General features: G+C 46.2%; 1 protein-coding gene across 2 annotated transcripts in view; it reads right to left on the bottom strand.

Annotated features, from left to right (window-relative positions):
* map1sa (microtubule-associated protein 1Sa) overlaps positions 1-14,355 on the bottom strand; it is a 14,909-nt gene extending 554 nt beyond the window's left edge. The window contains exons 1-9 of one of the 2 annotated variants that reach the window (XM_088078227.1): positions 10,162-10,622; positions 10,096-10,111; positions 9,503-10,060; positions 9,327-9,428; positions 7,427-7,509; positions 7,109-7,249; positions 2,812-5,752; positions 2,498-2,721; positions 1-2,077 (exon numbers count right to left, since the gene is read on the bottom strand). The exon at positions 1-2,077 is cut by the window's left edge and continues 554 nt beyond it. In XM_088078227.1, coding sequence (XP_087934353.1) covers positions 1,922-2,077; positions 2,498-2,721; positions 2,812-5,752; positions 7,109-7,249; positions 7,427-7,509; positions 9,327-9,428; positions 9,503-9,944 — 4,089 coding nt within the window. In that variant the 5' untranslated portion in view covers positions 9,945-10,060; positions 10,096-10,111; positions 10,162-10,622 and the 3' untranslated portion in view covers positions 1-1,921. Of the gene's footprint in view, positions 2,078-2,497; positions 2,722-2,811; positions 5,753-7,108; positions 7,250-7,426; positions 7,510-9,326; positions 9,429-9,502; positions 10,061-10,095; positions 10,112-10,161; positions 10,623-14,084 lie in introns of those variants that run through there. The other variant, XM_088078228.1, reaches the window with a different exon arrangement.
* Positions 14,356-14,835: the final 480 nt, after the last annotated feature.

Here is a 14,835-nt window from a genome sequence, read left to right as displayed (position 1 = left end):
ATCAGCTGTTTGTGTGATCGATAAACTGAAAGGAGGGAAATGAACTGATCTATCAGGCTCAAGCTCGTACCGACGGTCAGACCAGGATTTAAAAGGACTAACATTTTAATAAATAAATAAATTAAAGATTGAAATGTTTGGGATGATTTTTTTTTTCTTTTTTTAAGAGCCGACCTACAGGAATAAAAACTTTACAGACGGCCGAGTTCATCTTTCAGCCGTCTCTCAAGAACAAAACAAACAAAAACAATAATAATAAAAGCACAAAAAGAAAAAAAACGTCGGTATCAAAAAAATTGATTGAATCATCTGAAATACTACAAACCCCCGAGAGCGTGCTGCAGGAAGCCTCCAATCAGAGAGCTCCTTCACTCTCCAACTCTCTTTGAGATTTTGTGCAGAAGGCAGCAGCCGAGGCTCCTGGGAAATGTAGTGTTCAGAGATCTTTCAGTCTTCACCTTCATCATCAACATGCAGTGACATCATCATCAGCATCATGTGGTTCCAGAAATTTAGCTGTGAACATCACAAACGCTGCTGGATCAGAACTTCATTAACATTTTACTGAGGAGGAAACTTCCCGTTACCATGGAGACAATGTTTGTTAATCACCGCAAAAATTCAGCGACTCTGAGACAAAAATCGGGAGAGAAAATTAAAAAATGGGATTTAAAGATCTGAGAGTTCAAATATTCCATGATGAGGAGAAAAAGATCAGATAATCATTAAAAACAAAGACTGTCAGCACGACAACACGTCGCCATGACGACAGACTGTCGCTCTCCTGACCTCATGATGAGAAAAACATCAGCTGACCATTAAAAACTACCAGACACAGAGAACGACCGACCGCCGAACAAAACAACAACAAACATCACGTTAGTGTGATGAAGAGACAAAGATCAGCTGATGATGAAGATCAGCTGTTTTCTGGCTCTCAGATTCTTTTAAGGATATTGATGACATCATCAGTGACATCACTTTCTTTGCCGTCTGACGAGCGCGGTGACTTCCTGTCACAGTTTCTGTTTTCTGTCGGTTCGCCCTGCGACTGATGTCACACATCTGTAACCAAGGAGACCGGACTGAATGCTGTCCAGCGCTCGCCACGGACGCAGGTCGACCCGCAGAGATGCTGACGATACTTTGACCTTTGACTTTAAACTACAAACCGCACACAAAACAAACGATCATTTCAGCATCAATTTCTGCTGAGTCACCCAAGTCTGAGCGCCGTGCAGACAACCACTCAGTGCTCACCTGATTAGCTAACAGCTAACAGCAGCTAAAAGCAGCTGACCACAGTTAACAGCTAACAGCAGCTAACAGCAGTTAACAGCTAACATAAGCAGCTAACAGCAGCTAACATAAGCAGCTTACAGCAAAAAGCAGCCAGCATCAGCTAACAGCTAACATCAGCTGAAATCAGCTAGTAGTCGATGTTAGCTGCAGTTAGCTGTTAGCTGCCATTACCTGTGTGTCTCTTTGTCGTTTTTAATATTTCAGGTTTTTTCTCTCTCCGTTTAAAATTACATAAAACTTTAAAACAAAACAACTTCAGAGTTCAAATCCAGACCGATGCTAACGTTTGTTAGTCGCAAGTTGAAGTGCTGATCCAGCGGACAGTAGGTGACAGGAAGTGACAGGAGGTGACAGGAAGTGACAGGAGGAGACAGGAAGTGACAAGAAGTGGTGGTGCAGGGAATGTATAGAGGAAACTGTTTGTAATTAAAGTGTCTGGACTTCCTGTGTGGGGAACCTTCATAATAAAAGCGGGGAGTAACTGAACACGCTCCTGAAGAGGGCAGGGCTGATAAAGCTTATCCTGTCATTGGTCTGGTCAGGATGTAACCATGGCAACGGTCACTCTGTCTCCACCATGCAGAGGTCAGCTGTGGGCGGGGCCTCGGCGGGCAGGGCCTCAGAACTCGACCTTGCAGGCAGGGAAGGTCTCGTCCTGCATGGCGACAGTGCTGTTGCTGCCCAGCACGGTGACTGACAGGTCCCTCTGCCGCTCATGCGTCTCCTGGTACCACTCATGCATTGCCAACGAGTCAAAGGTGGGGATCAGGGTTACCTGTGGACACCAAAGGTTATATTTAAATCACCAAAACTTTAGAGATGTCCAGCAGCTCACCTGGTAGAAGGCTGTGTCCTCGCCACACCATGAGTTCGAGTCTGACCTCAGCCCTACGTTGCATGCCCCCACCCCCCACCCCTTTACTCAAATCATCTGTCCCATCAAATAAAGCTGAAAAGCCTAAAAAATAATCTGTCTGTGACTGCCTGCAGGTCTGCGGCTTCCTGCAGGTCTTTGTTTTTTGTGGTTGAAATCAGCTGATTTGTGTGTTTTATAGAGGAAACCTCTGAGAAGAATTCAGCTCAGATAAAAACCTTCTGAACACTGAAGGAATTCTGACCAGGAAATTGAGCTGGTTACTATCTGACAGACCTGTGTGTGTGTGTGTGTGTGTGTGTGTGTGTGTGTGTGTCAGACCTGGATGTCGGGCCAGCTGCTCTTGCCGTCCAGCAGAGCATCCAGGAGGCTCCTCATCACCTTCTCTTTGACGGGGTCGTCTCCGCTGATAATGTAATAGGAGGAACGCAGACGTCGGAACAGCTCCTGGTCCACGGAGGACGAGGCACAGCCGGAGGGCAGGTAGGCCAGATCCACAAACACCGCAGAACCCTCAGAACCCAAAGAACCAGCAGCTCTGGAAGCTGGAGGGAGAACCAGATTAAAAGTGATGAGCAGGAGGAGACAGTTGGCAGTCTGATTTGTTTGAGTGTTTTTGGGACCAGCACGCCTACCTGATGATGAGACTTTTGCAGCTGCAATTCTAGAGCCTCCCAGTGAATTTCGTGAGGACGGCTTGGTGTCAATGCTGGCTGTCATCTTCAGCGAGCCCGTAGAGCTGCCGGCCTTCGACCTCCCGTTCTGGGCAGCAGCACCTCCAGAAGCCACCCTCTGAGCAATCCCGATGGATTTCTTGGTCTTGGCAGTGGCAGGCTTCAGACTACGACCACCCTCGCTATCAGCCATGCAGGCTCCGGGCTGCGACGGTAACGGAGGAAGGTCTTTGACGGGGGCTGGCGGTGGGTCATGACCCCCCCTGTAGTGTGGCATCAGGTGATCCTGCAGGTGAGTTGGCGAAAACAGAAGGCCGGAGTCGTCCTCAGAGTCGGAATCTGCAGTGATGGAGGGACAGTCGTCTGTGCAAGGGGGGACATCAGAGTCCGTGGTCATCAGGAGGGAGTCGCTGACCGGGGTGGGCGGAGTCTCCTGACTGTAGGCTAAGGGGCCGTCACTGCTGCTGGGGTCCTGTGAGTGGTTGTTGTCGGAGCAGTTGGGGGAGGCGGTGGCGAGGCCGGGGCCAATGTGGCGGTGCTGGAACTCACAGGGCGACACAAGGCAGAGGTCCACATCATGAGGGACATCTAAGAGGAGCTCCGACAGCCCACAGACCCGCTCCTCCTCCCCACCTACACACTGTCCATTCCTGTTTGACCTCAGAGGGCAGGAGTCCCCAACGTGTCCATTAGAATGGACTCTGTCTCCGAGGGGTCCTCTGGGGGATGCTGTCTGCTCCAAAGACACCGAAAGGGAGTCCTCGACCTCGGTGGAGTGAGGAGAGCTGACCTCCGCCGGCAGAGAGGTGATGGTGGGGGAGGAGTCAGGCAAAATGTCTCTAAGAGGACTGAGCATCCTCAGACTGGACTGTCTGTCCTGAGAGGAGGATACCGAGTTCTCCAAACCATCTTTGAGCTCCGAGGTCTTTCCACCTCCCTGACTTAACTCCTCAAAGCCCAGGCTTGACCTTCTCAGCCCTAAACCCTGAATGTCCTTGGAGGAGGACGGAGGGACAGGTGTATGTCCAGCAGAGATTTGATCTTTCTCCATACAGTGAAACTTCTCTGGACTCCCGCCTGTCCCGGTCTGGTTCCCATTGGATCCATCAGAGTGGACGTCTGCGGTGATGTTGGCATTTTGCCCGTTGTTCCCGTTGGCGTCTTCCAGTCGAAGTCTCTCAAACTCCACCGACATGTTGTCCAGTGTGGACACTTTTGACAGGTCTGCCTCCTTCTGGTTCTCCTGCTCCTTTGGACCTGCTTTTCCTTTCGACCCTTTGCTCAGCGTGTCTTTCTTTGGGAGTGTCCCGTCTTTCTTCAGTGTACCGCTCTTCCCTGAACCTTTCTTTCCGTCTGAACTTCCTGTCGGAGCTGAACTCGTCATCTTCTTCACGTCTCTCACTGCAGTTTTTGTCATTTTCTTGTCATCTGGTTTCACATCCTTTTTGCTGTCTTTTTTTGGTTCAGCTTTGACGTCTTTCTTTGGTTTTGTACCAACAGTTTCCTTCTTCACAGCTTCTTTCTTCTTCTCAGCGCACTCCTCTTTCTTCACAGCAGCAGCAACCTTCTCCTCCTTCTTCTTCACCTCCTTTTTCTCCTCTTTTGACAAATCTTTCTTTGGGACAATCTTCTCTGCAGGTTTCAGTGGTTTAGATTTGGCATCTGCGTCCTTCAGTTTGGGCTTCTCATCCGCATCCTTCTTGTCTTTTAGCACAGATTCTCCTGCTGCCTTTGGCTTCGTCTTCAGCTCCTGTTTCTTGACGTCGACACGTGTGCTCTTGTCTTTCAGCAAGGTACTGGTGGGTCTGGTGTCCTTGGATAGGGACTTAAGGCTTTCCCGACTCTCTGCTCGTTTTGGTTGTCTCTCAGTTCTGAATGTTTCCAGGTCCTTCAAACACACCACTGGATATTTGAGGAAATCCAGATGTTTGAGTTTTTCGAGTCCGTCCAGGATTTTGGTCTGCGGCGTGCAGCCAGGGAAGAGGACCCGGATGATCTTCTCCTGAGAACTGGATGGATGCCAGACCAGCAGAGCACAGATGGACGTGAGGCATGGCAACGGCAGATCTGAACCCTTTGAGCCATCGTTTGGCCAAAGCTGTAGTAAAGCCTCAAGATGTTTGCTGCCGGTGACTGGGTTCAGAGGGTATAGCTCCAAACGGCCCACTCCCATCTTCTGGAACAGGATGACTGGTTCTGTACTGGATCCACTGGGCCGGCTGAGGGGTTCAGGTCTGATGGACAGTCTCTGTAGAAGCTGTAGGGTGAGGGCCGCCTGGTCGCAGCTGCGCAGCTCGCCGGGGTCGCCCTGCAAGGACTTCAGTCTGTCGGGAGCGTTGAGGAACACCACCCCGATCTCCGGCGAGATCAGGTTCTTCATCCAGTCCTCCTCGATCTGAGACCCGGCAGCCTCCTCCTCCTCCTGCTGCTCCGCCAGCTTCCTCTGCAGCAGGCTGTTGAGGCCAGGCAGGTTGTCCACGCCGAGGTGAGTCAGTAGCACGGAGTCGATTCGGTCCAGGTGTCGGACCAGCTTCCAGAAGCAAGAGCGGGGATCAGAGCCGCCGTTCACCAGCACGTTAAAACCGTTTACGGCGAAGAAGGCGGAGTCGCCCGTCCCCCCAGGGAAGATGTAGCAGCAGGGCCGTGACAGCTTCAGGAACCCCACGGTGCTCGGCGGCTCCAGCAGGTCGAAGGGGGACTCGGGCTCCAGAGACTCGGACAGGTACTCAGTGAACTCCTGCAGCCCCTCCATCTGTGGTAGGACGGGGGGAGGGTTGATGTGGACGCTGATGTAGTCCTGCAGGTGATGTTTGTCCAGCACAGAGCGTCTCCAAAGGCCGAAGTCTGGACAGCTGAGGGTGAGACTAGACTTCACGTCGGATGAGCGCAGACACTCTGCAACCTGTCCAAACAAGGAGACAAAAAGACACCAAATCTGTCATCATCTGTCCAAACAAAGAGACACAAGAGACATCAAATCTGTCATCGTCTGTCCAAACAAAGAGACAAAAGAGACATCAAATCTGTCATCGTCTGTCCAAACAAAGAGACATCAAATCTGTCAACATCCGTCCAAACACAGAGATGAAAGAGACATCAACTATGTCACCGTCTGTCCAAATAAAGAGACATCAAATCTCTCAACGTCTATCCAGACACAGAGACGAAAGAGACATACAATATGTTATGGTCTGTCTAAACAAAGAGACACCCAATCTCTCGCCTGTCCAAACACAGAGACAAGAGAGATATCAAATCTGTCATCGTCTGTCCAAACAAAGAGACATCAAATCTGTCAATGTTTGTCCAAACACAGAGACATCAGGACAGACAGGGGACACAACATCACACACAGTTTTGATCCAAGCGGAGACAAAATCAAACAGATAATCCAGAGAACAAAGTGTTCATGTACTGATCATAGTGAGTGTCAGTATTGATCAATCATGTATTGATCATGGTGAGAGTCAGCATCAATCAGTCACATACTGATCATGGTGAGTGTCAGTATCAATCGATCATGTATTGATCATGGTTAGTGTCAGTATTGATCAATCATGTATTGATCATGGTTAGTGTCAGTATTGATCGAGCATGTATTGATCATGGTTAGTCTCAGTATTGATCGAGCATGTATTGATCATGGTTAGTGTCAGTATTGATTGATCATGTATTGATCATGGTTAGTGTCAGTATTGATTGATCATGTATCGATCATGGTTAGTGTCAGTATTAATTGATCATGTATCGATCATGGTTAGTGTCAGTATTGATTGATCATGTATTGATCATGGTTAGTGTCAGTATTGATTGATCATGGTTAGTGTCAGTACTGATCAATCATGTATCGATCATGGTTAGTGTCAGTATTGATTGATCATGGTTGGTGTCAGTATTGATCGATCATGTATTGATCGTGGTGAGTGTCAGCATCAATCAATCACGTACTGATCATGGTGAGTTTCACTATTGATCGAGCATGTATTGATCATGGTTAGTGTCAGTATTGATTGATCATGTATTGATCATGGTTAGTGTCAGTACTGATCAATCATGTATCGATCATGGTTAATGTCAGTATTGATTGATCATGGTTAGTGTCAGTATTGATCAAGCATGTATTGATCATGGTTAGTGTCAGTATTGATCGATCATGTATTGATCGTGGTGAGTGTCAGCATCAATCAATCACGTACTGATCATGGTGGGTGTCAGTACTGATCGAGCATGTATTGATCGTGGTGATTGGAGTTCTGACCTCGTGGTCGGTGAAGATATTGATGAGGTGGTTGAGGGAGAAACAGCCTCTCTGTAACACGAGGTCTCCAGACTCCTCCACACACTGACCGGCCAGAATCAGAAGTTTGTGTCGAGACGAGTCACAGACCAGCCGCCGCACCTGAGCGTGCGCGCACGCACGCACGCACGCACGCACGCACGCAGGCACGCACGCACGCACACACACACACACACACACACACACACACACACACACACACACACCATGTGATTACTGATCAATCATCAGAGGAGTTCAGGACCATGTGGATCAATAACTGACTCTGTCCCCTCTCACCTCGGAGCAGACCAAGTCGTGAGCTGGATTCAGGACCACCTGAGTGTCAAGGACATCTCCACAGTGCTGCAGCGTCCTCTGACCTGCAGGACAAAAAGATCAGCTGTTCACTCACCAACAGGAAGTCAGGTAGCCACACACGCTACATCACATCATCTCCCCCATAAACACGTGACGCGTTTCCAACACGCTCATTCATCTGAGGCAGCCCGCCGCCATTAAAACATCTGCCGCCACAGATTAACTGTTCATGGAGCTGCTGGAATAAACAAACTGTTCAGTTAGTGATTCATCACACTGTCGGAGCAGCAGAGCGTACTCTGGGCGCAGATGGAGCAGCAGAGCGTACTCTGGGCGCAGATGGAGCAGCAGAGCGTACTCTGGGCGCAGATGGAGCAGCAGAGCGTACTCTGGGACAGCCATGTGATATATATATCTGGCAATTTCTTTTTCTTTAAAATGTTTTTGTGAAGTTAAAATAAAAACTTCAGCGATCTTTTTTTTTTAAAGGGGAGCAATTTTTAAAGAAAAAAATTGACTTTTTTTCCAATTTGAGACTTTTCAAGAAAAGATTTTAGATTTAAAAAAAAATGTGTTTAATTTTTTTGTGATTTAAAAAAAATTTAAAAATTTGCCAGTTTTAAAAGTAAAACCAACTGTAAAAACAGATTGTCATTTATCATTGGATTTTTTTTTACACTTTTGACGGTCCTTGAACACATCATGTGTTATCATACAGGTTTGTGAAACAAAATTCCAGGATTTTTCCAGGTTTTCCATGACTGCAGGAACCGTGGTCAGCAGTAAAACAGCTCACACTTCCTGTTGCAATGAACCTCTTTGTGTCTGAAGCTTCATCACAACACATTTATATTCTGATTTATTTTTGTTATTCTGAAATAATATAATAATAACGTTTGTAGTCACATTTAGTATCAGAGTGCTTCTCAAATCAAGTTCAGTCTGAACACAATGACTGATTCAATAAAAACACATCAGCTCTCTGAATCTGAAGACTCACTTCACTCTCAGTTTGGTTAGAAAATCTTTTTTAAAGCTTGAATCTGGTCTCTGTGGAGCCTCGCAGACCCAAATGAATCTCCCATTAAATCGACCGGATCGCTCTGCCTGTTGGCACGGTAACATCTGCAGAAACAAATCAGCCTCATCACAAAAAGATTTCTGTTATTGATAAAGTGAAGATGATGAAAACACGACCCTCAGCTGGAGGGTTTTTCTTCTTCTGCAGAATGAATGAATGAATTTTACAGTGAAGTCATTTCACTGATCAGCTGATCAGCACGAGGCAGGTTTCTATTAACCCTTCAACGACACCAACTGAAACTGAGGATCCTAAACACGTCTAACGGAAACAGTCAGCTCCACGTCAGTTTTATACATGTTCAGTAAATACTGATGACGTTCTGATCAGATCTGCTCACATCGAGGACAGTTTAATATTGTTCATCTGTGATCTTCAGTTTGTCTCAGGAGACGAGGAGACAGACGTCAGCTGAGACGGTGGACAGCTGAGATGGTGGACAGTGGACAGTTTGAGATCAATCTGCTGCTTCAGCTCAGATTCTCTGTGAGCTAACGTGCTAACATGCTAACATGCGTCTCTCTGTCCATCTCTGCACTGCTTCATCAGAGAGGACACAGCTTTAACCTTTGACCCTCAGCAGACAGGAAGTCCTCCAGTTTCCTTCCTTTCAGCTGGTCATACTGTTACCATGACAACAGCTGCTGTGTGTGTGTGTGTTGGTTGCTGGTTGTCTGATTTAACACACACACACACACCACACACACACACACACACACACACACACACACACACACACACACACACACACACACACACACACACACACACAGACAGACGTGCTTCCTGTCGTCTCACCTGGGACGTCCTCTGACAGGAAGGCCGAGTGTCTCGACACGAAGAGTTTCAGCTGCTGATCCAAAATGGAAACATCCAGACCCCCAGACCAGCACCGCACACCTGAAAATACACAACACACACACATGAATATACACACCTGAAAATACACAACACACACACCTGAATATACACACCTGAAAATACACAACACACACACCTGAAAATACACAACACACACACCTGAATATACACACCTGAAAATACACAACACACACACCTGAATATACACACCTGAAAATACACAACATACACACCTGAAAATACACAACACACACACCTAAATATACACACCTGAAAATACACAACATACACACCTGAATATACACACCTGAAAATACACAACATACACACCTGAAAATACACAACACACACACCTGAATATACACACCTGAAAATACACAACACACACACATGAATATACACACCTGAAAATACACAACACACACACCTGAATATACACACCTGAAAATACACAACACACACACCTGAAAATACACAACACACACACCTGAATATACACACCTGAAAATACACAACACACACACCTGAATATACACACCTGAAAATACACAACATTCACACCTGAAAATACACAACACACACACCTAAATATACACACCTGAAAATACACAACATACACACACACTTGAATATACACAACACACACACCTGAATATACACAACACACACACCTGAATATACACACCTGAAAATACACAACACACACACCTGAATATACACACCTGAAAATACACAACATACACACACACTTGAATATACACAACACACACACCTGAATATACACAACACACACACCTGAATATACACACCTGAAAATACACAACACACACACCTGAATATACACACCTGAAAATACACAACATACACACCTGAAAGTACACACCTGAACCACACAGTATAACAAACAGCTGAACCACACACTGACTGATTATTGATCATGTTTCTGATGATCAGCTGTGTGTGATGTCACTGATCAGCTGCTGCATCAGCTGGTTTCAAAGCAGCAGCAGAGCGTTTTCGGTCAGAGTGAGACGTCCGTCCGCTCTCATTTCCTCCTCAGCAAACAGGAAGCTCAAATTATTTAGTAACACCACTTCCTCTTTGTGTCAGCAGCACAAAATTCAACCAGAGGCTGTAAACTGACTGTAAACTGACTAAACAGGCTGTAAACTGACTAAACAGGCTGTAAACTGACTGTAAACTGACTAAACAGGCTGTAAACTGACTCTAAACAGGCTGTAAACTGACTAAACAGGCTGTAAACAGGCTGTAAACTGACTAAACAGGCTGTAAACTGACTAAACAGGCTGTAAACTGACTGTAAACTGACTAAACAGGCTGTAAACTGACTAAACAGGCTGTAAACTGACTGTAAACTGACTAAACAGGCTGTAAACTGACTCTAAACAGGCTGTAAACTGACTAAACAGGCTGTAAACTGACTGTAAACTGACTAAACAGGCTGTAAACTGACTAAACAGGCTGTAAACTGACTAAACTGACTAAACAGGCTGTAAACTGACTCTAAACAGGCTGTAAACTGACTGTAAACTGACTAAACAGGCTGTAAACTGACTCTAAACAGGCTGTAAACTGACTAAACAGGCTGTAAACTGACTGTAAACTGACTAAACAGGCTGTAAACTGACTAAACAGGCTGTAAACTGACTAAACTGACTAAACAGGCTGTAAACTGACTCTAAACAGGCTGTAAACTGACTAAACAGGCTGTAAACTGACTGTAAACTGACTAAACTGGCTGTAAACTGACTAAACTGGCTGTGAACAGGCTGTAAACTGACTAAACAGGCAGTAAACTGACTAAACTGGCTGTAAACAGGCTGTATACAGGCAGTAAACTGACTAAACAGGCTGTAAACTGACTAAACAGGCTGTAAACTGACTAAACTGGCTGTAAACTGACTAAACTGGCTGTAAACAGGCTGTAAACTGACTAAACAGGCTGTAAACAGGTTAAACAGGCTGTAAACTGACTAAACTGGCTGTAAACTGACTAAACTGGCTGTAAACAGGCTGTAAACTGACTAAACAGGCTGTAAACAGGCTGTAAACTGACTAAACAGGCTGTAAACTGACTGTAAACTGACTAAACTGGCAGTAAACTGACTAAACTGGCTGTAAACAGGCTGTACACAGGCAGTAAACTGACTAAACAGGCTGTAAACTGACTAAACAGGCTGTAAACCGACTAAACAGGCTGTAAACAGGTTAAACAGGCTGTAAACTGACTAAACAGGCTGTAAACTGACTTAACAGGCTGTAAACAGGCTGTAAACTGACTAAACAGGCTGTAAACAGGCTGTAAACTGACTGTAAACAGGCAGTAAACTGACTGTAAACAGGCTGTAAACTGACTAAACTGGCTGTAAACAGGCTGTAAACTGACTAAACAGGCTGTAAACAGGCTGTAAACTGACTGTAAACAGGCTGTAAACTGACTAAACTGGCTGTAAACCGGCTGTAAACTGACTAAACTGGCTGTAAACAGGCTGTAAACTGACTAAACTGGCTGTAAACAGGCTGTAAACTGACTGTAAACAGGCTGTAAACTGGCTAAACAGGCTGTAAACAGGCTGTAAACTGACTAAACAGGCTGTAAACTGACTAAACTGGCTGTAAACAGGCTGTAAACTGACTAAACTAGCTGTAAACAGGCTGTAAACTGACTAAACTGGCTGTAAACAGGCTGTAAACTGACTAAACAGGCTGTAAACAGGCTGTAAACTGATTGTAAACAGGCTGTAAACTGACTAAACTGGCTGTAAACCGGCTGTAAACAGGCTGTAAACTGACTAAACTGGCTGTAAACAGGCTGTAAACTGACTAAACTGGCTGTAAACAGGCTGTAAACTGACTGTAAACAGGCTGTAAACTGACTAAACAGGCTGTAAACAGGCTGTAAACTGACTAAACAGGCTGTAAACTGACTAAACTGGCTGTAAACTGACTAAACTGGCTGTAAACAGGCTGTAAACTGACTAAACTGGCTGTAAACAGGCTGTAAACTGACTAAACAGGCTGTAAACAGGCTGTAAACTGACTAAACAGGCTGTAAACAGGCTGTAAACTGACTAAACAGGCTGTAAACTGACTGTAAACAGGCTGTAAACTGACTGTAAACAGGCTGTAAACAGGCTGTAAACTGACTAAACGGGCTGTAAACGGCGGCTGTCCCTGCAGGTCCAGCTGACCGTGTGAATGCAGCGTGAGGACGTGGTGAACAGAGTTCTGGAGGATCACAGTAGATTTATTGTTCCACAGTTTGTTCTGCTGATTTTTGATTCCTGAGGCTGTTTGTGTCCGATGACATGATTCACATGTCATTGGACGTCATGTCTGTGGACTCTGTTGAACTCGATGGACTCTGTGGACTTGGCGGACTCTGTGGACTCAGTTGGACTCTGTGGACTCGGGTGGACTCGTTGGACTCTGTGGACTCTGTTGAACTTGGTGGACTCGGTTGGACTCTGTGGACTCGGTTGGACTCGGTTGGACTTGGTTGGACTCGGTGGACTCATTCCTCTGAAGCGGAGACACTGATGAAACTGCTGCAGTTTAAACTCTGTGTGAGTTTGAGACTTTTACAGGAAACAAACGAAAAACCGTCGAGCTCCAAAACACAACAACTTCCTGTGGCCAGGGACTTTCATAATAAAGGCCTCCTCAGAAGGCCCCAATTCTGCTGACATAAAAAGAGACCAACCCAGTTAAATCAAAAAAGTGAATTTCTCTCTCCGTGATCTCCCTCTAAAGTGTCTCTCCGTCTGTAAATTAACCCTCAAATCGCCAAAAGAAGCCCAACAGGCTCAGACACTCAGAGGGAGGACGTTCACGATATTAAAGCTGATTAACCCTGAGCCCCTGAGCCGGACCCCCCTGAGCCGGGCCCCTGAGCCGGGCCCCTGAGCGGGACCCCTGAGCCGGACCCCTGAGCCGGACCCCTGAGCCGGACCCCGCACAGGAAGTCCTGCTGTGACATCAGGTCTAAATTTAACCTGGAGACCAGCAGCTGCTTTGAGGGACGAGACGAGTTTCCTCACGGACAGCAGGACTGAATATTAACAGCTACTGAAGACACTGAACTATAACTGTAGACACGTCAAAAAGACAAATACTTTCTTTTTCCAACAGTAAGGAGACGCCTTAGGGACTGTTCTTTATTTAACAGAGGAGGGGGTGGCTGTAAAAACTGTAATAAACTGTAATAAACTGTTATAAGTGTAATAAACTGTAATAACAGTAATAAACTGTAATAACAGTGATAAACTGTAATAACAGTAATAAACTGTATTAACAGTGATAAACTGTAATAACAGTAATAAACTGTAATAACAGTGATAAACTGTAATAACAGTAATAAACTGTATTAACAGTGATAAACTGTAATAAGCGTAATAAATAAACGGACTATCAGGCAGCTAACGGTTAGCATGCTAAACTTTTGCATCCCGGGAAACGTTTTAAAGTCACTTTCTGACCTTTAACCTTTAGTTACCGACCGCTTCAAACTACCGACGGACGTCTGCTCGCTGATGCTGTGTCAAAGGTCGGTGTTTAATCCGCAGAAAACCGGACAGAGTGTCATTTTAACGGACCACAGTTTCACCGACGCCAGCCCCTCCGGGTTTTATTGTGAAGGGTCCGAGGACTTCCGCTAACTCCACGCCGCCTCACCTGCGTCGATCTGCCGCAGCAGCCGCTCCAGCAGCCCGGCGGCCCGCAGGCTGCCCACCACCACCAGCACCGAGTGGTCCGCCGCCGAGGCCCGGGAGCGGCCGGAGGGAGAGCCGGGAGGACCGGGAGGACCTGGAGGAGGACCGCCGCCCCGCTCCGCCGCTGCTGCTGCTGCCGCCATCATGGTGTGGCCCGTCCACTGATGACGTCACCGACACAACCTCACGCCCCTCCCAAAGCCCACAACAGGCGGGAAAATGTTTAAATGACGTAACAGGAGGCCAATCAGAGGAGAGGACTGAGCAGGGCGGCCAATCAGAGGAGAGGACTGAGCAGGGCGGCCAATCAGAGGAGAGGACTGAGCAGGGCGGCCAATCAGAGGTGCGCAGTGCGTTCAGGTGAAAACAGGACAAAACTCGGCGGAGTTTGCCGAAGAAAAACTTTTTGAAAAGAGATTTCACGAGGATAAAACTAAATATATGACTAATTTTTAAAAATCCCCATTTCTTAGCTGATGAAAAGTACGCAATTAAATTGATAGTCATTTTTGCAAAATAATGTATATTATATACATCAAATAAAAAACTACCCTCCTTTTATATTTTTAGAGATACTGATTAAAAAACAAAACACTTTACAAGATTGAAAATTTGAAGATGAAAAGATTGAAAGATTGAAAACACAGCAGTCTGTCAGATTACAATAACCATGGTGTGAAATCATTATTGCACTCTGTGATGATGATGATGAT

The sequence above is a fragment of the Plectropomus leopardus genome, chromosome 5 (genome assembly GCF_026936395.1).
Source record: "Plectropomus leopardus strain MGB_pleo_1.0 chromosome 5, ASM2693639v1, whole genome shotgun sequence".
NCBI classification, from domain to species: Eukaryota; Metazoa; Chordata; class Actinopteri; order Perciformes; family Serranidae; genus Plectropomus; species Plectropomus leopardus.
Note: the sequence above shows the minus strand (reverse complement) of the source record. Positions and strands in the feature narration are given on the sequence as shown.